We start from the raw sequence: 27,247 nt of genomic DNA, 5'->3' as shown, positions 1-27,247 counted from the left end.
ACTCTAATGCTCTAACCATGAGGCGACCAGACCGGTCACTCACCCCCAAGTCGGCGAAGGGCCCGTCGTAGAGTGCCAGCTGTGCCACGCGACACCGGTCCCTGTTGGCCAGGGTCTGCGGGGTGCTGTAGCCGCCGCGGAGCGCGTTCTCCTCGGCCAGCAGGCCCTCCAGCTCCGGGGTGGCCCCGCCGGTCACCAGCGTCCGGATCAGGGTGAGGATGTTGTCGTTGAAGTACGTCTGAGAGGATGAAGGAGAACGGGGGGGGGGGGTTCCTTAAGCAAACACCGGCAAAGTCACAACCGAATCCACTCAAAAGTGCCCGCCGATCCAAGTGGAGCTGTCTAGCCCGGGCCTGTCCGATACTTCGCCCTGCACCTGGAGTGAGCAGACAGATTCCAATAACTGCGTCCCCCTGCCGCCCCATCAGCTGCAGACGGCGACTCCCCTGCGCATGGTGTTCAGGTACTAGTATACCTGGTGTTCAGGTACTAGTATACCATGGTGTTCAGGTACTAGTATACCATGGTGTTCAGGTACTAGTATACCATGGTGTTCAGGTACTAGTATACCTGGTGTTCAGGTACTAGTATACCTGGTGTTCAGGTACTAGTATACCATGGTGTTCAGGTACTAGTATACCTGGTGTTCAGGTACTAGTATACCATGGTGTCCAGGTACTAGTATACCTGGTGTTCAGGTACTAGTATACCATGGTGTTCAGGTACTAGTATACCTGGTGTTCAGGTACTAGTATACCATGGTGTTCAGGTACTAGTATACCTGGTGTTCAGGTACTAGTATACCATGGTGTTCAGGTACTAGTATACCTGGTGTTCAGGTACTAGTATAACATGGTGTTCAGGTACTAGTATACCTGGCTGAAATACAGAGATGACAGGCTGATATGACGGAACACCGGGACAATACAACGCTGTGCTTTACAACTCAACCCTGGTTAGCCACGGTACCGTACTTAGCCAGGTCCACGCTAGCGTCTGTTCCCCCCCTGTTAGCGACATGCATGCTTTAGTTACTGCTTTGCTTCCATTAGCCAGCAAGGGCATGTCTGCCTTTATTTTAAGTGGCAGAGAAGCTCCGTCTCTTCTTGCTCGTAAGCGCGTGGTGACATCTCCCTCGACTGCTGGCAGCACTATAGACACGGATGATGGACGAGGGCTGTCTATTAGGCAGCATTACCTCTGTCTACGCTGACGGACGCTTGAAGGAAGCTTTGTTCTAACTTCACTCAAACCGAGAGGCAGACAGATGAATCCGTCATACCAAGCACCACTCCCAGTCTTGTCTGCCCAGTTGCTTTTATTGGGACATGAAGTACAATTGCAGGAATTCCACCCTCCACCCTTCGCTGTCAACGAAGGCGGCCTTACCGCGCTCATTAGGGAGTCCAGCACGCTGACGGCGAAGGCAGTCCCGCAGGCGAACGGCTGGGTCAGGTACAGCTCTGTGTCCGGGTCATCGTCATCATCCTGGTCCAGGAACTGAACGTTGGAGTCGTTCACTAGAGAGAAACACGAGACGCAGCATGCACGGATGGGCGCACACACACACACACACACACACACACCTTGTTGACGACTCAGAAACTACTGGGTATACAGTATTCACCCAGCGTGAGTTAAAGAAACAGCATGCTGGTACTTCAGAAAACTCTATTTCTGGCGCTACATTTTGAAACATTGTTCCCACAGGGTCTGAGAGCAGAGAGTGATTGATTCAGTCAGTGCTAGAGGATATATATTGTTTTAGGGGATTCATTATTCAATATTCCAAATAGTCATGATATCCCAATGTTTTATTCATATTCAGTCGAATTTAACATAAATATGAGAATATGTTGCTTCTGTTAGGCTGTGTGGCTAGCTATCCACTCATGCCCTCAAGACGACACCATGCATATTCAAAGCCTTGATCCAAGAAGTCCACTGGAGATTATAGATAAGCAACACCATGAAGTCAATGCTTGTCATGTATTCGTGTATTACTGTACATTCCAAAGACATATGTTTAAAATGTATATCAAATATATTTCTCACTGCTTTGGGAGTTGTATCAAGGATTCATGTTTGGGAAATAATGTATTTGAGCAAACAAACGGGAGCTTGAATGTGTGTTGAGTTTTGTTTCTGAAGCGCTACTATCAGCACATTCAGCCAGTGGCCAAAATAAACGTCAGTCATATTGACAAGAGCCAGATGAACGGCCGGAGAATGAGATCTATGAAGGAGATGCTATGGAAACAGCCACAAGGACTTCTGGGCAATCAAAGGCCTCTTGATTCTCAGAGAAAGACTGGAGGACGGAACAAAGACCAGACTTCAGATAAGGGCAGAAACAACACGGTCGATGTCAACCACAACTAACGCTAGAATGCGCTCAGAGTGATGCCATGGGGAAGGACTGGGCCTCTGGAGCCAACGTTGCGTTAGAAGCCACAGAGGAGCTGTTGCTTACCCAACTCAGTTATCATCTGGAGGTTGTTCCCGCTGCTTTTATCCTGACTCAGAGAGATCACGGGCAGCACTTTGCCTGCTTTGGCCAGTGGCGCTGGACCCATGTCGGGGAGGGAAAAAGAGTTACTGAAACATGTTCCAGAAGTTCACAATGCAAGAGGATATTTTAGAGATTCAACTCTTCATCCCCCCATGAAGTTTTGTTGCTTTTTTCACTTGACCGCTCAAACATCAAAATAAGACTTCCACTGCTATCCGTTTCTCTCGAAGGATAAATCAAGACTGACGTTTTTATCGGGAGCTTGCAACAGCGCGTCTGACGTACCTAGTTCATTTAAGATGGGTATGTTTGCGCTGACGTACCTAGTTCATTTAAGATGGGTATGTTTGCGCTGACGTACCTAGTTCATTTAAGATGGGTATGTTTGCGCTGACGTACCTAGTTCATTTAAGATGGGTATGTTTGCGCTGACGTACCTAGTTCATTTAAGATGGGTATGTTTGCGCTGACGTACCTAGTTCAGTTAAGATGGGTATGTTTGCGCTGACGTACCTAGTTCAGTTATGATGGGTATGTTTGCGCTGACGTACCTACAGTAGTTCAGTTATGATGGGTATGTTTGCGCTGACGTACCTAGTTCAGTTATGATGGGTATGTTTGCGCTGACGTACAGTACCTAGTTCAGTTATGATGGGTATGTTTGCGCTGACGTACCTAGTTCAGTTATGATGGGTATGTTTGCGCCGGTCGTGATGGAGCTCTGTCGAACTAATCCGTGGACCGGACTGTTCTCAGGAGAAGACCTGTCCATTCCAGGAGGAGTGAAGCCTGGAGACACACACACACACACACACACATACGGACCGGGAATATCAATAACATCCAATATCTGAAGAGAGTATGTCAGCACTAAGGGGGAAAACAGGTAGGATTTAATAATGTGTTGACCCACTTTTCAGCCATTCCTAGCCATTTGAAATAGAAAGAAGTGCTCCATATTTAGCACGACACAGCAGTATTTGAGAGGTTTGTCTTTGTCCACTGTGAGGAAATGTATAATAGATGTTACACGCTGCTCATTTTGTTCCAGTAAAAAGCATCTGAGGAGCTTTTATGTGATAGAGTGTTATACACAGCCATAAAATACACTATGTGTGACACGAGATTGAATTCAAATTGACCTGACATTTCTGCTGTCCTCAGAGTGACAAGTAAACACATTAAACCAGTGATGCTGTATGCATTATACATATGCTGTGTTGACATCCATCACGTGCTGCTGACTAAGGCCAACTGTAGGTCATGCGAATATTAGAATGACCCAAAAAAAAATAAGCGCCACCATTTTCTTTTCTCTTGGGTCTAAAGGTTTCTAAAAGCATCACACTCAATGGTAGGAGATGGTGGAAGGTCATCATACTAATCGACACCTCCTTAGTACACGAATCATCATTTAATTCAATATTCATAAATCACCCTATGTAATTATTTTACATTCTAAAACATGTAATTTTAGAATATAAAATAAGGTATTTATTGATTATTAGGTAGAATGACCAATTAAGGCATCATGCTAATATCATGCACGTTAGCCCCAGTTAAGCATGTGAGGGAAGTGTTTGCTTGAATCACTGGGGTTTACTGTCACACACAGTGACACCAGCTCGGCCACATGCCACCCAGTGAGGGACATTCTCCCGGCCAGGGCGCTGTCCCCCCGGGACGGTGCGCCAAACTACGACATGGCGTTCCTTACCTTGGGAGTTAGCCTGCAAGACCCCAATGCTGTCATCGAACTGCATGGACTTGATGTTGAGCGACGCCAAGATGCATTCTTTGTCCTGCAGTGACGCATCGTCAATATTGTTCTGATTGGCCGACAGGATGACACACATGTCACAGAGGTTGATGTTGACAGCCCTCAGATCTGCCCGGCTTAATGGTGTGCCCTTTTAGAGGACAGGGGAGACAAAAAAGAACAAATGGGATGTTTTTCTGACCTGTATGACACTGTGGACAGAACGATCACAGAAGAAAACGATTGAATGTTGTTAGAACACGTCTCTATGAGGGGAAGCGTACACGCACGCTCTCTAGAGGGGCTGTTCTCTGTACTCACAGGCAGGATGGACACCTTGGGGAAGTTGTGGAGGGTCTCCCACTCCCTCTTCAGGTATTCCAGCGAGCCCACGAACACGATGGGCTTCAGCTCGTGGTAGTGAAAGTTGCTGGCTCTCAGGGGCATCACCAGGTTTCTGAGACCCACCAGCGCCGCCTTCACATCCCCAAATATACACACCACCACGTGGCCACTGAGCACCGTCATTGCGGCTTCGCTCCGCGTCTGGGGGGAGGAACCAAGAGACAGGAAGGCAGTATAAGTCGATCTACTGTACAGAGGCAAATTGCTTTTGGACTTCTATAACGTTAAAGCAACAATAAACGATTTCCTACCGCTAGATGGCAGTAAGAGACTTGTTTACAAACGAAAGGCCTAAAACGTATAATATGTACGTTTAAGGAACGGGGGCAGAGCAAAGTTACCGGCCGTAATTTGACAACACTGGCAGAAATGCTGGAATAACAAGACGTGGCGACAGGTAGGGGTGAATCATTGAAGTTGGACGTCATTAGGACGCTATCAGTTATTGCAGCTTTAAAGGGGAACGCCACTGTCATCGCAAGTTTAGCTCAAATGTCGCTTTGTCCTCAATGAAACCGATCCGTACACACCAACATTTAATCGATCTGTGCAGTAGTAAGCTAGCTCCTTTTTCCTCTGTGCGCGCACCCCCTTTATAATGGAGGTCTATGGGCCTCTGCTAAAAACTATGATAAACATGCATTTTCAAGGCAGGAAGTGCAGGGTGTGATCTTACCGGTGTCATTATGCTGTCATGTGAAATACATCGCATTCTCAAACCGAATATTGAAACAAAAGCTCCATTTGGGCCAGAACTATTTCGCCGAACGCACTACACCATACCTTTCGCACTGTAAACCTCCGCCGTGGTAAAGCTAGATGATTGTTTACATCCTCCTAGCCATGCCTAACACGTCAACACATGGGGATGGCGATTCCTTTCACAAGACAACATTCTACTGAGACCGGTAAGGGGCTTCCTGGCGCTTTCTGTATTGAAAATGCATGTTTATCATAGTTTTTAGGAGAGGCCCATTAGACCTCCATTATAAAGGGGGTGCGCGCACAGAGGAAAAAGGAGCTAGCTGACTACTGCACGGATCGATTAAATGTTGGTGTGTACGGATCAGTTTCATTGAGGACAAAGCGACATTTGAGCTAAACTTGCTATGACAGCGGCGTTCCCCTTTAAGGTTTATGTAAGATAAAATGGCAGCATATATTCTAATTCAGTCATTTTGTATATTTCAAAATGCTGAGGTAACTTATCCCCGACTTAAACGGGCTCTATGGTGATTTGCAGTCGAGCGTACATACTGTATATGTTCCACACACAGGCAGACAGCTCATTATGAAGTGTTTAACTGCCCTGTCCAAGTCTACTGGTGCTTTGTGACGTGATGTATCTGTTGGGGGGAGGGAGGTCCGTGAAAGAGACAAATGACACCGTGGGTCGGATGGAGTGGGACCCACCAAGACGACCTTCTCGATGTCTTTGGACGGGCACCAGTGGAACATCCCGGTGGAGTCGTATTTCTTCACGTTCATGTCCATGTTCTCAATCTGCTCGCTCCCAGGGATGAGTAAGGGGTCATGCCTAATCAAACAAAAGGAGGTGGAGAGAGATGGGAGACCTTGAGTGCCGTCATGTCCCTTTAAACTAAATGAACTGGGGCTCAATATTGGAACGTCAAGGTGAGGATTATTACGTGATAAATCAGAGAACATAATTCCTGTGTAGTAATAATACTGCTGGTGAGTGCATGTTTATCCGGTTTAATATACCTGATCTGGGTTCTGTATTCTATATCATGCATAAAACCCAATATCAAAGACAGGAGGGTTAAAGGACATTATTTTCTATGCCCAGGTTTTATTTAAGGACACAGCCTAGCAGAGCTGCCCACTAAATACCATTTTCATCTTCAAATACACTCACCAATAAAACATTGACCCATTTGGCCCGGAAGTCACATTCCTGTACTTCTCTGTCTGCGCATTCCTGTCAGAGGCCATCTGCAGACCTGCCTCGTCATCGGCGTGAGCGACACGGACAGAAGGATGGATGGAGGCAGCGGCGCAGAAGGAGATGGCAGCGACGTGACACTGACTGGCGGGAGCGGCTCTGAGAAGTGACCACGCCCCCTGGCTGCAGGCGGATTCCCGCCGCCGCTCCCCGTGGTAAAAAGCTTTAACAGGCCGCACTTTAAATATTTCAACGATTTGCCCAGTCATATTTGCTTTTCCAAACCGAAGGCCATTAATGTTTCAGAGGAGTGTTGGGGACCGCAGAGCTAACTGGACGTAGCTGAGCGCAGCCGGGACATCGTGAGCCTGATTCCACCCAACACGGACTGGGCAGAGCGGTCTGTCCGCAGGCGTAGCTGTGGTTGGACATGCTGGGGGAGGGACAGTATGATCTGCTCACGCTTCTGACATCACATTCTAATAGGCTACTACTTACTGACTAGGAGTGAAAGGCAAGGTAAAGAAAAGGCCTACTGTAGCATCTTATTCATACAATATTTAGTGCTGGAGATGTACAAATCCATAAATATACTGTATCTGTCATTATATTATTACAACTACAGTAAGCGCAAAAGTGCATATGTAACCTGGATGTGCACTAGCTTGACCCCCCAAAGACACATGCCCCTTCCAGAGTGCCCTCCCATGTACCCCTAAAACCAGTCCCTCAGTAGCCTAATGTCAAAATAAATCGACCAATTAAAATAAATAGGCGAACAGAAGCAGACCGAGAGAAAGAAATAATAGCAAAACTACACAAAAAGGCTATATTAATCCTGTTACACTCATACATGCTTGCAATCCCTATTTCACTTTGAAAATGCTTTTAGACCTAATAATTGCCTTTGAAACAACATTACTTTGCCACAATCATCTGAAGAATGAATAGCCTAGTATCCTAAAAAGACCTTCTGTTTTCATCCCTAACCCTTTAAATTGTTCATATCTTTTATCCACAAGAAAGATAGAATGGAACATGGCTTTGATCCACATGGGCATTTTAGAAGAATGCCATCAAAGTTTTAACTATGCATGAAAGTGTCAACAGAAGCTACCATACCTTGGGCTCCAAGAGACAGTAGCCAAAACATCTGCCTTTAGGCATTTACCCCAAGGCTAGACTAGGATGTACTTTAAGAAAAGTACAGTAGTTCGATAAGGCAGATGTCTTCCTTAAAATGCTTTCTACTTTTCAAGCTTCAGTCTGTCTGGAAAGTTTAGATTCAATGTGACCTGGATATCTACAGTAAGTACAGTACTTATATGTACTACATCTGGCGTGCGGAGTGGGAGGCAAACACCTCCAGACTCCGTGATTTCATCCCGGCCGCCGGTCCTTCCCCTCCCGGGATGGACATAGCCAGACCGGCGTGGTGAGGCTTAATCGCCTCCGGACCGGCGTCGGATGCTTCTGCTTATCGATGCACGGATGGGGCTTGGTATCCTGTGCGGCGTGCGAGTGTGGTGCTGAGGAACAAACTGCAGACCACGTCATCCAGGACTGTCCGATATATTGAACACCCAAGGGAATGCATGACCTGACGGCTGTGGATGACGAAACGGTGACATGGCTCCTGGAGGTGTGCTCGGATATATAGCCCGGGTGACCCCTCACCCAGGGTGGTAAAAGGATAGCCCCTCGGCCCCGAGCCTGGGGGGGAGAGGATGTACATCAAACCCCCACGAAGAAGAAGTACTTGTATGTGAGAGACGGGTTCAAATGGGACTAGTTGAGAAGGAGACCCATGTTTTAGAGTGAATTATGTTACTTGGAGCTCACTTCCTACACCGTTGTTATCCAGTACTGACACGAAAATATGAAGATATTTTATTTTAATGAGCATAACACATTTCTCAAGTAACGCAGAAATGATGTTTCTCTGTATATAAGCATCTAGAGTGCAACCTTGCAGAATTACGCCTGTATTTCTCTGTACTTCGCAGATACTGTCAACTAGCACACATCCTCCCTACGACATGAAGAACAGGCGCTAATAAGAGTGAAAGCATTTAGTGCTTTTACACCCCGGCTTAATATTTCATGATGAGCCGGATGTTTCACCAGTCACTCCGCTGAGCGCTGTCACTTCCATCTCCCCTGGCTGAGATGACTGGTGAGCCTGAGCTCTAGATAGCTATCTCTCACCGACTGTCAGCCATGACACCTGTCACCACCATGTCGCCACCGCACGCCGCCTCAGCTCGGCCCCTCTCCACCCAACATGACGCGCGTGTCACCGTGTGGACGGATGGGAGCAAACGCAGTGTGACTCTCCACAATTAGACGTGTCTCATGACCCATCAAGAGGTCTGGGGGAGATGGTGTTAATTCCAGCGATGGGGGCTCGTCGAGGAGGAGGGGGCGAAATGGCGACGCATCACATCCGCGAGGCGGGAGGCGGTTACGTCTCCACAGCTGACTGCCTTCATCGCTTCTGTGCTTCATTATTTACAGCGTGAAGCAGGACGGGTTGTGAATGTCATCTTTGATCTGTGATCAAATGTCTTTTTTGACATACCAGGTAATTAGCGGTACTTCTCCAGCCTGCTGTATATGGAGTGATGGGTATATTTAGATTCACTTTCAACTCGTAGATATTTGTTTAGATTTCATGAATTTAAGTGCAAATGAGTGACAATTTAGGTCTGAAAGGATTTTCTGAGAGTATCTGTGCATTTGTTCTCTGTATTGTAGAGACAGTGTAGTTGCTTGTGTACTGGTGTTGTGTGAACACTCTGCCCCGCACCAGCAAGCAACAAGAGCAGCTGAGAGCTTTGAAAATCCTCCCCCATCATGCAAACTGACAAAGGCATGCTTTTCAAAAACCCACAGCCAATCTGTTGATCATTACTTATTTACAAAGGCCTTGAGGCCAGGTCCTATAAAAAACACATTTGACATAGTATACTGTACGCCCAGATGTTTGTTGTTTTTTTTCCCCTGCGACTGTGTGTTGAAATACAGTATCCCTTAGGCTAAACCAAAGACTAACCTTCCTCTATGGAGTCAATGCACCATGCAGCTAAGTATTTTATAAAGAACTACGGTATTTTATCCACTTGTGCATGGCTCATAAAGGAGTCTGTTTGGTGAGATGTTTATCTGAGGGTTTCGACATAAATGAGTGTTTATAATGTTTATACTGTAGCCTACCCCACAGCCCAGGGAATGCATATTGCAGTGCATAAAACTGTACACTACTTTGACAAAGCTAACAAGGACAAACCAGGTCTCTGAAGAAAAATAGGAGCCAGAGATCAACAATAGGAAGCATGAATTTTCTGCCAAACTGACCAATTTTCAAAATCAAGGATGTGTTACAAATTTCACTACAGTCAAAAAGAGGACAGGGATTAAGAATACTGCAATATCTAATGTCTACTGTATGTGTCTACTGGATGTCTATATCCAATGTCTAAATATCACAACATAACTGTACTTACAGTTTATCTATGCAATGTTTACCTAATGCTTTATGACTTGACCGTGACCTGGTTCCTCTCCAGAATCACCACCCTATTAATTATTATTTCCCCTTTAATGGCATCCCACTGAAAAGCATTGCTATCATCGTTAGTCAACATCAATAAACACATATTTAATTCCATTGGACAAGATAAAAGCAAGGTAGCACTTGACTTCAATTGTGATTGCGACGGTGCACATCATCCACGGTCTCACGTACCAGAAATAGAACTGAAAGGGATTCTGACAACAGAGAGATAGCCCTGGGCTATCTGGAAGCAAGGGTAGCCCTGATTGGTTGGTGCTGTCGTTAGTGCCAGTGCTGTTTTAGAAGCATGGTTCGTGTGGATGACACTGGGATTGGGGGAGGGGGGGGGAGATAGAGCCAGAGTACTTTTCAAACAGCTTCTTGTTCTCCTCGCCCCAAAGAAATATTGAGGATCACACAGCGATAGAACCATGTTAAAACGGTTGTCCTACCAAGACACATCACACAGCGATAGAACCATGTTAAAACGGTTGTCCTACCAAGACACATCACACAGCGATAGAACCATGTTAAAGCAGTTGTCCTACCTCATCATTTTGGGCGAAGAGTTGGGTGAGTTCCTCATGCCTCCATTGCGGTGTTTTTTTTTAGGCGACAGTGCCGACTGCTGCTCCTCTTCGACTGAAATCAAGGGTTGAGAGTGTGAGCAAAGGAATAGCCTAGTTGAGAAGAACACACAAGGCTTACAAGATTTTTTTTTAAATCAATAATACTGAAACAGTAAGTAGAAACAGGCCACACAAGAATGTCAGTGCAAAGTAGGAGAAGGCCCAAAGCAGAGAGGAGAAGGTACAGGAGTGACAAAGACAGAGAGAGTACAGCGGGTGAGGTAAGGTTAAGAAGACACGTGGAATGCAGGGCGACCTGACACACAGTCTGCCAATTGTAAGTGCAACTTTATCAAAAATGCATTTGGACATCATCTCCATTGGTCTTGATAAGGATGCAACATGCTGCAGTGTGTCAAGGCCATGCAGCCTATTTTAAACACGTTGTGCTACCACAGTCTGAACGTTAAAGCTAGGACCCCGAAATGGGGGTCTTTGTTTAAAATATCTTAAATCACTCTCATTCTGTTAAAATGCAACAACACAGCAAATTACAGTAGTACCTCTTTGAGTCTGAGGCATGCATGACCTACAGTTCTGTACTTACAGTACAACAAGCCTCGCACAACCATGTGCTTCTCTGCTGGGTGTGCCAACCGTTCACAAGTTCACCTCATTAAGATAATAAACCGTAAATATGGAGAACGTGACGTTGTAAATGTGGGCCCTGTGTGCCAGTGTGGGCATGTTGTAAACGTGGGCCCACTGGGTGTCAGAGTGGGCATGTACAGTATCCGGGACTGCTGGTCTCAAGGCCTAGAATCAGGCTGGTCAGGGCGCCAGTACGCACAGCTCAGCGCCTCCTTGGACGTTGTCTTTATCACTATGTGAAGCTACACAGCTGGAGATCGGTTTGCCCTGGTGTAAGGATTACATGCATTACATGTAAATAAGCTACATTTGCTCTAGCTGATTTGAGTTAGCGTAGGTACTGTAAAAAGACAAACAAAGACTGCTATAAGAAGTTGACAGATAAACAAAAAAAAGGTCAAAAGCCTCTCATTGGACGTTCATTAAAAGTTCCCCTTTTAATCCACGACTGGCCTGTAAGCAGCCCTGTTCCTGCTGGACACTTAGAGTACGACAGCATGACCCAGAGCGCTGGGAAACGATGGTTCAGGCCACCGATGTGCCTTTTCACCGGGGCGTCCTCACAAAGGACCTAAAAAGAGCTTCCATTAAAATGAATACCGTCGCAAAGACCCCTCGCCACTGGAGCTGCGGTTTAACCATTTCAGAGCCAGTAGCAAGTCTGCATATGCTGCCGCAATGGAACGCGGCGGAGGGGCTTTCAGGAGAGAGGGATGCTCCCACCCACACATACTACCGATCCTCCTCCTCAGCCCGCTCAATATTTAATGTCTCACAGCTGACAGCTGCACACTCGGGGTCATTAGTGAGGAATGCTACACATGCAGCCACTCCAGCCTCACAAACACATGCGCTGTGCTGTCGGGAAGGCCGGCGGCTCGCGGGGCCCGAGGGGCCTTACAGTGCCTGTGATTGAGCGTGGCGTTGCTGGAGTGACTGGGGAGGTATCTGTATTTCACGGGCAGGCTTCGCGCCCGCTGGAGCCGGCCGGCCTCCTCCAGGGTCGCCCCCGGCGCGCGGCCCACCTGGCCCGGTTCCCTAGTGCCCGTCAGGGGCAGCAGGCTGCCCTTGCGGTTGTTCACCAGCGGGACAGAGTCGGCCGCTGCACCGCGGCGGGTCTCGTTGGCGGAGTTGTGGTTGGTTTTAACGGACCGGTCGTGAAAAGTCGGCCTGTTGATAACGGAGTGCTCCTTTACTGCTGAACGGGGGAAGAGGCAGAATCAGCGAAGGTGACGTTGACGCTTTAAGACACTGTTGTCCTTTTAAAGACAATATGGAATTACTCTCCTCCGTTGTTTAATCGGAGATGGCTGTGCAGTGTGATCAAATGTTTATGGGACAAGAATAGTTAAATAATTAAGGAGCTCATTTCTATTAAACACCACTTAACCACTTGGCATACACTCTTATGAAATGCTGAATATTACATTTACTTTGATATTAATAAAACACATGAATTAATAAACAGGCTTTCAGGTGTTACAGCAATTGTTGTACAGTAAGAACAAGAGGCTGACAATACAAAGTTCCGGCCCCTGTGAGGGGGAGTGTGTGCTGAATAAGGTTGAACTGGTTCAGCTTGTTAGTGTGTGTGTTAGGCTATTATTTAGCAAATGTTCCGCAATGCAATTCTGCAAACATTCCTAAAAAGAACGTCTTACTTATCTTCAGACCTCTTTAGTTTATCAAAGTTAGAGAAACTGAAAAAAAAAAAGTGAGAAAAACCCAACCATCAGTAGAACAGAAAAAATCCATCTCTCCAACAACTAGAGCTGGGAGCTACAGCTAGTGTACAGAGATGATTATTTCCAGTGTCAGCTGCCCAGCAGATTACCAGCCGTGCTCCAGAGCCCCTGCCTTCATCTGTCCCATGTCAAACATGCCCAGTGTTCCTCCACAGGGACACACAGTGACAGTTTCTCATCAGGTCTATATGTGACCATCAGTCTACTGTGCACTTCCTCATCCACGGCCTGTGTGGGTGGGGAACATGTCTCTCATAAAAAATGCTTTTAACAAAAACATTTTTATCCGTGTAAGGGCGGATTATCTCCATATCAAATCAATACCAAACAGCTTTTAAGCTTTGATGTTTGTTTTGTATGGTGTCCTTTGTCTTTACAAACAGAGAAATGACTGTGATACTGTGATCTGAGAACTAATGCTTTGCTTCGCAGCAGTAAATCACTTGAACAAGAGACACTGTGAAGCAGCAGCACCCTCTACTGCTCACAACTGAACTGGAATTATTCTAAGATCATTTCACCTCAATACAACTCTATTAGAAAACAAGAAGTCTCCTGATTCCTTGTGTAACATCTGTTACTTGAGAACACACAGTTGCATTTTACAACAGACCGTTGTCCCTGATGTATTTTCAAATGTCATTGTGATTGAGAATGTGAGATTAGCAGATTAACAGTGCCACTATGAGCAAACAGGAAAATATGGAGGATTAGAAACAGTAAGAAAGATGGCAGCTGAGAATGCACAGCGGGGGGAAGGGGGGGGACAAAACAAATGAAAATCAAAACTTACTTGATTTGATATATCCGTTATAGCTACTTTTAGCTGAGAAAATGAAAAGACAATGAGAGGTTACAGGGAAGAACAGGTTGCAATGAGAGCAAATGATATGGCATGACCATCGGTAACTGAGGTTTGAGATGATTAAAGTGCTGCTGGCGTTGGGGGGGTTTGGCAGAATCTCTTGAAGGCACTTCCGGTTCAGTGCCTTGAAGACCACGGGTATAGCAATGGAGAACAAAAATGCTAGAAATTAATAGGATGATTGCAAGAATGCTGTTGGTAGGTTTAAATTATGAATTGTAGACCTAAAACAGGAATTGTCAGACACGGCCACCTGCTACAGTTGAGTAATACCCAGATAGCAAGCGGATCTGGGCCATATACTGTATGGACCGGAACTAAGCCACAAGGGCCAGATCTGGCCTGTATATGGCCCAGATCTGCTTGCTATCTGGGTATGATGTTACTATATTCTAAATGACGACACAGACAAGACCTCAAGCTGAATAGCAGGATTTTCGATTATATTGTTTGATTTAAAAATAATATAAAAAAAAAAATATTGTTTGATTTTTATAAAATACTGTGTGCATATATAAACATAAAAAAATAAAAATTTGCACAGAAAAAATTACTGCAAAAATGTGATACTGTGCATAAGGGAAGGTCAATGTCTAACTCTGTTTTGGACACTTCCTCTGACTTCCTATGAGTCAACTGTGGGTACCTCCTGAGTCACATGTTCAGTAGGCTAGCTCATTTCATCCTCCATTCTTACAGTAAAGGTCATGAGTGGAGCTTAAGGCGGGACGGTGACAGCGACGTTCAAACCAGGACCTTGGCTGGGCCTGGCACCTGTCGCCTGTGATTGGTGGGCGCCAGCAGAGTCGCAGGACTAGCAGCCTAGCATCTGCCCCGCTACGAGAGGGAGCTGCCTGCTAGTTAGGAACTGTCAGGCCCAATTTCATGACAACCAGGAGCACTCCGACAATGAAAATGCAAACATAATTTCCATGTCAGCCCGCATAAGGCCTTAGTCTCAGTGCGGCCCACGCTGTGTGGACAGGCTCTCATCCAGCCTAGCGCCAGTCACATCTGTGTACTGTAGTCCTGGTGAATATGCTGTGGGCCTCAGATAGTCTGGGACATTCAATAAGGTGCTAATCTGCTTTTTGAAGAGGTATGCTAAAATTGTTCGTTTTTCTCAAAATATCCAAGTGAATTGAAACAACACAATCTCAAGCAGGCTATTTTGCCCTCTAAACCCTTCAGTTTGATGATCTCTAAAGCCTCAGGTTATATGAACTGTAGTCCCTCTCTGGCTGCGAAGGCAGGGTCTGTCTGTGGGGGGTTCTTTTGACGCTGTTGTGTCTGATATTACGACCTCTGCATGTAGACTAAGAGAGATTCAAGTCACTGAAGGTCATTCAGGTCACACACAAAAAGAGAATGTCTTATGCATGCTCTTATTTAACGACAAAAGATTATCGAGGCAAGCTGCATTCTTGTACCAATACCTTAATATCACATAAAACAAATGTAAGTAGGTACCAGAAAACAGTTGAGCAGCAGCATCCAATTCACATTAGCAGTCTTTGAATTAATAATGAAACTGGATAGACTTAAACACTGAGGTAAATACAAACTATGACAAAACACCAGCGGTACAAACACCATAGCCTACTACTATAGCATGCTCAGCTACAACACAGCTTATCTCTAAGAGCAGTGAGACAAAGGCACACCAGAGAACGTAAATTATAAATATTTAAACATCAAATGTCTAACAAAATATATTATCTGTGACACAGTGCCATTAAAACTAGTATGCTACATAAGCAACGCACACTACAGGAGGCAGACACTGCACTGTGAGCACAGACTACATAGATACGACACAAACGAGGAAGAGCAAGTGTCATGTGGACAACTTACAGGCACGTAAAGTTGTCGAGCAATCATTAACAGAGACGGGAGAGAGCGGGATGTCTCGCTGGTCCGTGTTACTATGCACAGTAGCCGACATGCAAGAGCAGTCACGCTCAGTACGGCCGCAATCAAAACAACATGCCAGTTTTATTCTCTTGTAGGCGGACATCTTGGCTATATTCATGGTGGGGGATGAGAGGAAAGGAAAAGCAGCAGGTTAATGGTGAAGTCATCCTGTACCTGGCGGGGTGCTAGGCTACTGTACCAGAGACGACTAGGTAAACTAGGGCCCTACGTCAACTGAAAGTTTCAAGTTTATTTCATTTTTGAGTGCAAAATCACACCAAAATGTCCCAATACACTTTACCATAAAATTATACAAAAACAAACTACCCTCATTTGTGACTGGTAGTGTACTTTGATTTCACTCTGAACTAACATCAACATACAGGGAGACCTCCAGTCGAGCTGGTCTAAACCTGGTCTAAATCTGGTCTAAATCTGGTCTAAACCTGGTGAGGTAAATACCAAGGGGTTTAAGGTCACTGTAACTGGGTGAGGCAGAGGGAAGGTCATTCAAGGTTACGGATGGGAGACGTCTTCAGCACAAGGAGTGACCTTTCTCAAGAGCTCTCCTGTGCATTTACTTGTACATGCATCATACACGGACAGTACTGTATAACGCAACATTAAAAAAAAAAAAAAACATCGTCATTGCTACTGAATGATAAATAGGATGATATTGTGAGCTCTAAACATTATGACAAACAGTACGGCGGTTTGCAGAAGAGGTGCTTATCAACAGGTATGTGGTTTGATGGTGGAAATGTACTGTACATGGACACAAGCGTTTAGCAGACCAAACAGAGCCATGGTGGGACATTTCAGCCTCATGCTGGAAGCCATGGGACCGTCTTTCTCGTTTGACATTCCTGAAGTGCAGATGATGTAGCCACATGATGAAATGTTAGCCACACGAATGTACCGTATGAGAGAAGGCACGCAACTCTGACATGTCACCTACTGTATGAAAGTGGACTGGATTTTATAGATCCCACTATATTTATTTTCCCTATGAATCATGGAATAAAACCCTTTGGGTTAGGACAATTGAAGATGCTAAATTAAAACAAAACATGAAGCAATTTAAGCTTCTTTTCTTTTCTTTACATTTCCTTCTTGCTTCGTCTTCAAACATCAAGCATGTAATGACATCTAGTGGTACCATAGAGTACTAATGACTCAATACTGGGTTTTCACTGCACTTGTTTCTATAGCTTCCAAGCGATTTGCTTGATGAGTAGTACCGTAAAGTATGTCTTGCATGCTCAACTATGGTTGTTCTTTGAAATGTTGGCATGGTCGTGAGAGCGATGTGCAGATGACATGAGGGGAGGATGCAGGACCTAGGATTGCACATGCAACATCTACAGGGCAGTCAAATCAAAACATATCTCTATCAATGGAGGCAGGCTGTGGAATGGGAACCCACATTACTCACAATATATCACTATAAAGTGAAGCGTTAAAACATTGTTTCATGTTCCAAGGCAGCAGGGGGAAAATGCATCAAACAGTTGGTTAACAGTTGTGGGTCAAAACAGTTCCTCTTGACAGAATTCAGATTTGCCCACGACAGTACGGCCAGCCAGACTTTTTTTTTTAAACTTCTTGAAGAAAAAGGGGAAGAACATTCAACATCAAAATGCACTGAATCATAACACCTATGTATGTATTAAACATTAAATATGAATATTCTTGTGTGGGTTGTTTGACATTCCCACATGCACAGGTTACATGGTTTTATCATGGTAATTAGAGGTTTTATCAGCGTTAATTACTACTGAACATAACTGGTTTAGACAAGCAGCTACAGTATGCAGGTCATCTAATGACAATGTGAGACTGTTATGCTAATGTTAGTTAAACTTTCAATATGACTAAAGATAATACCTGTTCACATAGATAGATAGATAGATAGATAGATAGATAGATAGATAGATAGATAGATAGATAGATAGATAGATAGACAAATAGACAAATAGACAGATAGACAGAAAAATAGACAGATAGATAGATAGATAGATAGATAGATAGATAGATAGATAGATAGATAGATAGACACACAGACAGACAGACAGACAGATAGATAGATAGATAGATAGATCTTGATATTTTATACCATTCTAAGGCACTCTGGCTAACAGTTATACTGTTAACAAATACATTGTTGTTATACGGTTAAATGCATAGTAATGTTATACTGTTAACAACATATTACTTAATGTTATACTGTTACCTACATACAGTAGTACACATGTATATGTTATACTGTAGCAGGACAGTCAAGTAAACACTTACATCTTTTGCATCCACATTTCTTTATCCTTTTGGGATCTGTGATGTCATCATGGCAAGCTTTGCAGTAAAACAATGCCCTAGAAAAACAGTGACCAAATTCATCATGACTGTATTCACATATAGTTACAGCATGGCTTTGTCTGTCTGAGAACCATGGTTGAAAATAGGAACACGGGTCAACTGCACCTCTTCACTTCTTTAGCGTCGCTGGCGATGAAGAAGCCCAGGGTTCCCTCCTGCATCTTGACGTGGTTCCCAGGGTTGATGAGGGTACTGCTCAAAAGCAAACACAATCATCAGACAAGCCAATCATGTTGTTAAGTTCACATTGCAACACAAATTATCCTGTGGAATGGTACACAGAAAGCAATGTGGTTTGGCAACACATAAATACAGCACAGACTGGCGAGGTTACTGTGGCTCCTGGCGATGTGTTCAAACTGAAAATGAAGGCCGCTGCCTGCATCACCACATGAAGACAGGTTGATGGCACTGTCAGAAATATACAACTGCCGTAGATCAAAATGAATGTTGATGTTTCTAGAGACGGGACAATGGTTGCCGCCAAGAAGCACAGAGGGACAGAGATGCTGTATCATTCCTCATTGATTAGTTTAAATAATGACTAAAAAGCATTTAAGTTCCATCATACTTTCCTAAGCTCTCACTCCATGCTATAAGCAGAATGGTTGATTGGCACACGCAAAGCAGCAGCCTCTGTAGTTGGATGGTTGGAAAACATCAAACTAACAGGAAATGATCAATATAGTTGCTCATGCTGGAACTGTCCAGCAGTATGCATCACTGTGATGTTGGGCTATTATCATAGAGTGATTGAGAAAGACTTTCAACACCAAGATGTCTTGATGGAACTTGAGAATTAAAAATCTAAAACATACAAAATCACAATGTTTGTTCAAATGACCAAATCAATATAGTACATTTTAAACATTTGAGAACAATGTGTTCATTTCATTTCCTTGACTTTCTTAAGAGTGCAAATGAATAAAGGTGGAGAATAAAATTAGATAGATATGCAGAGGTGAAGAAAGGTACGCTGAAAGTGAGCACGCCAAGACAAGACAAACACATTCTCAAATGCAAAAACAGGTATGTGGCATATATTTTCAGTGGTGGGCTTGTTAAAAAGGGCAGAAGAAGAAAGTGGAACAGTATACTCTCGTATACTCAGATATACTGTATCAACAGGCGTAAGAGACAGGCACACCTGTCTCTATCCACCTACAACAAATATATTGGCACTGTTGACAGGGAAGAAAACAGTCGACAGCATCCTACAAAGTAAGCAAGGGCTGAAAGAGCAATTTAGGATACAATAAGTAATGTGAGAATGGGGTGCATACCACTTTTTCAGTCTGTAAACAAAAAAGAGACAGCCCATAATGTATTTGTGTTAGAATGGTATAGTTAAAAGTTTAGACTAAAAGTATAGTTATTTTTTATTTATTTAAAGCAGCTACAAGGAGTTTTCAGTTTGTGTTGATTTTAGCAGTGTTTTCCCGGAAAGACGACTGCATTTCCCATGAGCACCACCGCTGCCTGTCGTAAATATATCCTGCCTAGCCCAGCATTCGTTTTGGAAGCCAGCAAAAAGACGCTACGACGCTACGACCCGACCAGCCGGCCAGATATCTAGCCTATAGAAACAGACAATCTTCTCGCTAATGGCCGCATTTCCTAATGTAGGTAATGTAGACGCATCAGTATTAAAATGAGAGCAATGTTTTATAACCAGTCAAAAACTCCTCATAATTGCTTTAACCTTTATTTAGACAGGTAAATCTCATTGAGACACATGGTCTCATTCTCAAGACAGACTGGTTACAACCATGGTCGATGAAGTCATGTTATCAAGTGGATACCGTTTGTTGTATACAGTACCACTGACTTCAAAATCACTTTTAAATTCATATCGCAATGTTTATATGTCATGGACTCTGCAATGTAATACACATGGTGCTTGATATGAAGGCCATTTTTAATAATTCTTAACACACACATGCAATCTCTAACAGGCTATTGACCATGAGTGAACCAGGAGTAACACATAAGACAGCAGTAACAGTGCTCACCTGCTCTCTCTCTGGTCGGACTTGTACTCAATAGCTATCAGCAGCAACTTCAGCTTCACATAGCACAGTCTAGGAGAGAATCAGAAACATGTACTGTAGTAAATGGGAAAGTGTGTGTGTGTGTGTATGTGTGTGTGTGTGAGAGAAAGAGTAGGGAGTGTAAGAAAGTAAGTAAGTACTGCAAGTAAGTTACTGTAGTAGCCTTGAGAACCAATGGTTCTGGAGCCTAGTGGCCCATAGGGCAGGAGCCTATCTCCTGATTCCTTAGCATGAGGCAGCTTGATGTACAAGTACACTTCCTGGACATGACGCTAGTATGTCACAGGGACTTACCCCCAATCCAACCCTTGAGTGTAAGAAAAAACAATACGTACTCGCACACCATGGGGAAGGACAGGCCTACAAAGGCACTGGACAGGTACTCAGTATACATCTCATTGGCTACTCCTTCCAGGTAGTATTTCTGCCAAGTATCCTCTTCAATCTAGAACAACAATTACAACTAGGTTATTGGCTGAGACAGAAAAAATCTAACAATATGAGTATGCGTACATCTGAAGTGTACAAATAATCAGAGCATCCATTTCAAGTCATTTCTGTGACTCTTGCCAGCAGGCTGACAGGGTGGCGGTACCTTGATGAAGGACCTCATGGAGAACAGGTTGGCCAGCATGGTGGAGAGGCCCTGAGCCAGACAGCTCTGGGCAATGAAACCCAGCTTCAACTCGGCAAGGCAAATGGCATCATCTCCCTCCTTCCAGTTCCAACTTGGAATGTTTAAAAGATGGGCCTTAGGAGAAACCAAAAATGTTTGTCCACGTCACACATTTCGGACCTTGAGTGAACTGTTCTTTTACTTCCCTCAAGAAAATGTAGGGGTAGGATCTATGTCCATCCCCCCATTGCTCTCTGTAAAGCTCATTGTGTTGCCTCTGTGTATGAAGTGCGCTATTCAAATAAAGTTTGATTTGATTTAACTGGATTCCTCAATATTGCTAAGGGAGTTCCATACGTTTTTTTGGTCAAAGACTTAGACCTACCTTGTTGTGGTACTGCAACATCTGGGTGATTATTCGGATCTTCGGATGGTAATTCTTGATGGATATCACCCTGAAATACATACCACCAAGAACACAAATGAAGACCGGTCTCCTGTTGAATGCTTCCCTTGCTTTGAAGACGAGTCTGACCTCATAATGTTGGACGCGTCCTCAGCGTCTGGGTCCGGGCAGTATTTATTGGCCAGGATCAAACAGGCATCGGCCGATTCAATCTGAGGACAGATTACGAGGCAGATAAGACCGGACTGTTCAAATATACAACACAAGACAGGTGAAAACAACCTAAAACCACATGAGGGGGAAAATACACCATCAAAGAGCACATGCTGTATGACCAAGGTAAAGTTCATACCATAGGTGCATTTCTAACTTCTATGCCACACAACAACGAGGTTGCATTTCTGTATGACAGAGGAGCCATTTACCTTGACTCTGGCCAGGTCGTGTGGGTTGAGAACAGACCCTTGGTAAAACTCCACTTGCGTGAAGTGACGCTTGAACAAGGCTTCCAGCTCAAGATTAGGGGAAATACTGAGACAGAGAGGAGAGGAGAGGAGAGGAGAGGAGAGGAGAGGAGAGGAGAGGAGAGGAGAGGAGAGGAGAGGAGAGGAGAGGAGAGGAGAGGAGAGGAGAGGAGAGGAGAGGAGAGGAGAGGAGAGGAGAGGAGAGGAGAGGAGAGGAGAGGAGAGGAGGTGTTACTGCCAGGGAAGAGGTCCTTTCTTCATTTATTCCAACTTTACTGCGTTACATTTATTCTGACTTTACTGTTTCGAGTCTTGAGGTTAGGGGAAGATGTGTACTTACTTATGGAGAAAAACAATTTCTACATTGACATCATCCCTGTCCTTGTGCAGGAAGTCTTTTAGGAAGTTGGACACACTCTCCAGAGTTATATGACCACAGACCACGATGTGCCTGGAAAATGAGATTCAGAATTGATCAAAAAAAGAATATTCCATCAAAGCTTCAAAAAAAAAAGAAAAAAAGAATGATGACTCCCTCCTTGGATCTGAAATCAAAATGAAGTCTGAATCCTCAGAGTGAGTGTGTGGGGAGGAATATTCCTTTAGATAATACTGTTTCCCTATGATCAACTTTTAAATACTACCTGAATGTGAGGTAGAGGTCAAAGAGCATTAAGCAGTAATAGATTAAAATGGGATTATTTATTTAGTTTGATATTATGGAATTGCTACCTCTATTGAAGAGCTTATCTCTGAGATCTTTCATCAATGTAAGGGAAGGGTTACATCCCACTGTGACCTTGATGTTGTATGGAAAAGTATACACATATGGGATTTAATGCCATTTCTCCTTCATTGTGAGATAAACCTTAGATGGAGGACAGCAATTTAGCAATGGTCAGTTCAATTCCATACTGAATCTAATACTACTCACTCAACCTATTTACCATGGATAGCCAACAGATAGAGTGGACTACAACCTTCTAGTTGGGGTTGGTGTGACACATGTGGCCCCTAATCCCTCTTTTTATTCACTTTAAATTAGTGTATTGTTATTATTATTATTATCATTATTATTATTATCATCATTATTATTATTGTTATTATTATTATTATTATTGTTGTTGTTATTATTATTGGTATTATTATTATTGGTATTATTACATTAATGTATGTATAAACAGCTACAATAATAAAGTAGATGATTTCTGTTATGTGAGAGGCTCATGTGTAAAGCTTTACAAGTCTTTAAACGGTAGAGAAAGACCTTGGAAGAGAAAAACCTTGGACGGTGTGGCTGAGAGGTGCTGTAAGAGTTTTGAGCCATATGAAACAGGAACAAAAGACACGGAGCATGCAGAAAGAAGCAAGAAAGAAAAACAGCCGGAAACCAACAACTTGAACATCAATAACCTTACCTCAACCGCCTGTATTTTCCTGATAAAACAGCCAGAACTATAAAACAACAGCTTTAACATCAATAACCTTACTGTACATCAACCACCGGTACTTTCCTGATAAAACAGCCAGAACTATAAAACAACTTGAACAAAAATAACTTTCCTCAACCATCTCTACTTTCCCGAGTATACTGCCTTATTGATGCAATGCTCAGTAAACCAAACTCAAGCAAACCAGGAATCTGAAGAATTTAGCCTAATTTCCGAAGCAAAATAGCATTGTAATATAGAGTACAGTAAACCAGAAAAAACGGTCAACTTGTCCAAACATCCTGGGACTGGAGTTAGAGCATGTGATAATAATGTAAGGTCATCTTTAATATACTCTTCATCTGAACTATGTCCATGAGTATTACATTTAAAATATTGTAACAAATATTTATTGATATGATCAATTTGACTAAGATCAGTGAATTGCTCATGATCAGAAAAAAAACATTTGTAGATGCTACAATATAAGGTTTGTGAGTAGATATAATTGAAAGTACTGAGTTTCGCATCCAAAAGTGAATTAGACAGTAGTAGTATTTTGATTAGGAAGCCTGCCAAAATCAATCCGGAATCTTTCACAACTAAGTAAATAACAAAAATGCTAAACGTGAGCCAAGAAAAAATAGCTTGATCAGAAGGAGGAGGCTCTGTAATCTGATGCATGCCAGACAGCGTGAGATCAGGGCGGTCTCACGAGGCTCGAGGCACTGAGGGATACAGAACAGAATCTTATTGCGCCTGAAGAAACACAACTTCCACGGTGCTTAAACCATGCATCCAGATATGCATGCTCATCCCAAGGTTGTTTTGGGCACGTACGGTGTGGCTCTGACTGAAGATTAAGGCCAGGAATATAGCAGGGCTCGCAACATGACCAGACATACTGCAGGTGTTGTTTTTCCAGTGAGGAAAAACAAGGAAATCCATGCAAAATAAAAAGGTAAGCGATGACATGCAGGAGCTCAGTGAACAAAGCAGATGTGGGAGGTTGATATCTTAATTAGCATGGATCCGGGAATCGGAAATAGATCCAGTAATCATAAATTATGATATCTTAATGAGCATGGATCCAGTTATCAGAAATGATGAAACGTCATATTCCCTACACCTCAGAATTGGTGTCTAGTGAGTATGTGTCATCACTGTGCTTGAGTACCTAGTGAGTATGTTTCTTTGCCAAAACAGATCAGAGTAATCACTTTTTTGTGTTGTGTTTGCTGGGGGTGCCATGATAACTTTGTTATCCAAATAGACAACAATATGTTCCAAAATGGCACATTGATACTGCACATGCAATGCATTGTCTCTGTAGCTTATCCTGTCCAGTGTGTTTTGGAGGCATGGGGGTAGGGGTGGCATGGAGCTTGGTACACAGACACAATACACAATACACACACAAACATGTAATATGCAACATCTTAATATGCACAGGTAACACAGCTAACGGTCAAGCCTATAGTGAATAATATACATCTGATCACACAACATCTATAAAGCAAATATGTATTTCTATTTACAGTAGCAGCAATGGCAGCTGGCACACATATACAAAAAAAGCAATAGCGTAAGCTTTTCATGGCCAAGCTCTCCAGTCACAAGTGTGACTTTAGATCATTGTTCATTACTTTAATCTGAGATTCATACCAGAATGCCTCTTTATGAGAGAAAACTTGAGTCACACAAAACCACACCTTTTAGCATTTTTTTGGGTTGTTTTATTTGTTTGACTTACTTTCTGCCTCTGGTCGAGTTATAACTCCCTCCGTATTTCTTCCGATTAAGGATGAGAGCAGCAATTTCTGGCACGTAGCGAGCAAACATGGCCTACATGCGTGGAACAGAAAGAGAAAAAGCATGCAGAGAAGGTTCTACTGCCACAGAGGCAGCAGAGCCTCCTGGAATACTTACTTTCTCCCATTAACCGCACTATAGGAACCACCATATTTCTTGCGGTTTCCTATTAACTCTATGATTTCAGGGACGTAGCTGGCAAACATGGCCTAAGGAGAAGATAGGAGACAGAAGAAGAGACTAAAAAAGGGATAGGCAAAAGAGGAGCAGGGCTTCTATGTCTGCTGAGAAGATATCCGTCAAATCAGAAAAATGAATAGGAGAAAAACCAGTTAATAAGAAAAAAAAGTTAATAGGATATAAACGAGGAGCAAAAACAGAAATTGACTGACAAGTTAGTTGAAATTCCATAAATGTTATCTTTATAGATTCAGAAAAATAAGTATGAGAAAGGGAAAAAGTAAGGAATTTAGTTGTTTTTTAAACAGCTTACGGATATTTTTGTATATTTTAAAAAAGAAAAAAAGAACAGAACAAAGGACACAGCTGTGACATCGGTATGTCAATCTGTGATAGGAAAAAGTAATAAAAAGGGAGAGAAAAAAACCTATGTGCCATGTTTAGTCCAACAAACACTGTTAGGTTGATTTGAATAGTAGTCTGATGGAGCACAGCTGCAAAACACTTCCTAAGTTCCTGAACAATGTCCTTCAGTGCATTATATAGCCTATACTGTACTGACTGTATGTACTGTATCTGTGTATATATATATACATTGTGTATACATGTATATTATATATGACTGTGTGTGTACTGTGTGTGTATATATATATAAATATATATATATATATATATATATATACAGTACATACAGTCAGTACAGTATACTGTATATAATGCACAGTATGCTCAAATATCACTTTTTCTTACATGTTGCTTGTTAAGTCTTTATTAATAGTCTGGGAAAATGTCTAGTCATGAAGGGTCTCTATGACCCTCAGCTACTATAAAAGAGGCTGTCAGGCCATGTTCAACATCAAGCTGCTCTACAGATCAGAGCCCAGACTGTGTTTGTTGGAAGGTGGGTAGGAAGCAGGACGATGGTGCTACCTGAAACCGCAGTACTATTTACAGCAACAGCAACAGCTAGCATTATACTCTATACACATCTACAACATGTTCAGCTATGCAACAGGATCCTCAGCTATGTCTATTCTTGTAGCACAACCATTGGAATATACAATTATTATGCCTGTGAAGTATGATTCTCTGTATCTGTGTTCAGATACAGTGAAACAGACCATGACTACACTGCCATGGGAGAGGGGGGCCACAGACACAGAGCATACAAAACAACTGGGAGCTTCTGTTTCAACAGTCATTGAAGTGCGAAGGCTTCCCAGCATTCAGCAACACCGGTGTCATGATGGTGGGAGTCGGCAGCTGTATGAAGGGTTTAACGTAAGAAGTGGGATTTTTACCAAACCACCGAGGATGAAGAAGACCATGAAAAGGCGACCCAGGGTGGTTTTTGCATAAACGTCTCCATACCCCACGGTGGACATAGTGACCATGAGTAAGTAGACACATTCCCAGTAGGAAAGAGACTGGGAATTTTGGAAGTTTTCCCAAGGATCTCCTGAGTTTTCCACCTGGAACAGAAGTAAAAAAAAAAAAAAAAAACGTTATAATATTCAAGAACAGAACTGTTAGAGGTGATGGAGAAAAACACTATTGTATGTGCTCAATCTTGCATTGCAATACCATTATACTTAGCTCCTGTGTTGCCCGTATGGCTCCAATTAACTCACCAAGTGAATGAAGCCTGCAGCTGTTAGCCATGTGCTTATGAAGATTGAGCATAAGTTCACCAGTTTTATGGAGTTGCTTGAAAACAAAGATCCAGACAACATCAGTCAACATCAATACTGTAATAATTCAACACTTCATCTGGCTTATGTCAATTTCAGAAGAGGTGTGTCTTAAATTGATCCACCTGCATGATATGGCATGCAGTAGATGTATTGAATACTACATGGAGAGTCTCTCCATTCTCCAGTCATCTCTATAGAGTACATGTGACAAACCTTTGCAGAGGCGTTTTTGTAACAGGGCCTAAACATGATTTCTCTAGATGAATATCTCATGGGATAGCAAACAAATGCTGGCCACACTCTTCAGCAGCTCATACCAGAACGTTATGCAATACA

At 43.3% G+C, this 27,247-nt stretch overlaps 1 protein-coding gene across 1 annotated transcript in view; it reads right to left on the bottom strand.

The window, feature by feature from the left end:
• Window positions 1-27,247, bottom strand: part of LOC311324205 (calcium-activated potassium channel subunit alpha-1a-like) — a gene marked incomplete at both ends in the record, with an annotated part of 82,718 nt that overhangs the window by 8,538 nt on the left and 46,933 nt on the right. Inside the window, 20 exons of the mRNA XM_084456606.1 lie at window positions 44-238; window positions 1,390-1,520; window positions 2,474-2,566; window positions 3,188-3,301; window positions 4,230-4,422; window positions 4,593-4,817; window positions 6,090-6,213; window positions 10,687-10,780; window positions 18,178-18,254; window positions 18,364-18,453; window positions 20,271-20,339; window positions 20,645-20,754; window positions 20,905-21,060; window positions 21,311-21,380; window positions 21,461-21,543; window positions 21,757-21,862; window positions 22,136-22,246; window positions 25,155-25,246; window positions 26,519-26,689; window positions 26,849-26,924. Coding sequence (XP_084312732.1) covers window positions 44-238; window positions 1,390-1,520; window positions 2,474-2,566; window positions 3,188-3,301; window positions 4,230-4,422; window positions 4,593-4,817; window positions 6,090-6,213; window positions 10,687-10,780; window positions 18,178-18,254; window positions 18,364-18,453; window positions 20,271-20,339; window positions 20,645-20,754; window positions 20,905-21,060; window positions 21,311-21,380; window positions 21,461-21,543; window positions 21,757-21,862; window positions 22,136-22,246; window positions 25,155-25,246; window positions 26,519-26,689; window positions 26,849-26,924 — 2,380 coding nt within the window. The remainder of the gene's footprint in view (window positions 1-43; window positions 239-1,389; window positions 1,521-2,473; window positions 2,567-3,187; window positions 3,302-4,229; window positions 4,423-4,592; window positions 4,818-6,089; window positions 6,214-10,686; window positions 10,781-18,177; window positions 18,255-18,363; window positions 18,454-20,270; window positions 20,340-20,644; window positions 20,755-20,904; window positions 21,061-21,310; window positions 21,381-21,460; window positions 21,544-21,756; window positions 21,863-22,135; window positions 22,247-25,154; window positions 25,247-26,518; window positions 26,690-26,848; window positions 26,925-27,247) is intronic.

The sequence above is a fragment of the Borostomias antarcticus genome, assembly GCF_949987555.1.
Source record: "Borostomias antarcticus genome assembly, chromosome: 22".
In the NCBI taxonomy this organism is placed as follows: Eukaryota; Metazoa; Chordata; class Actinopteri; order Stomiiformes; family Stomiidae; genus Borostomias; species Borostomias antarcticus.
This window is presented reverse-complemented; position numbering and strand designations above follow the sequence as displayed.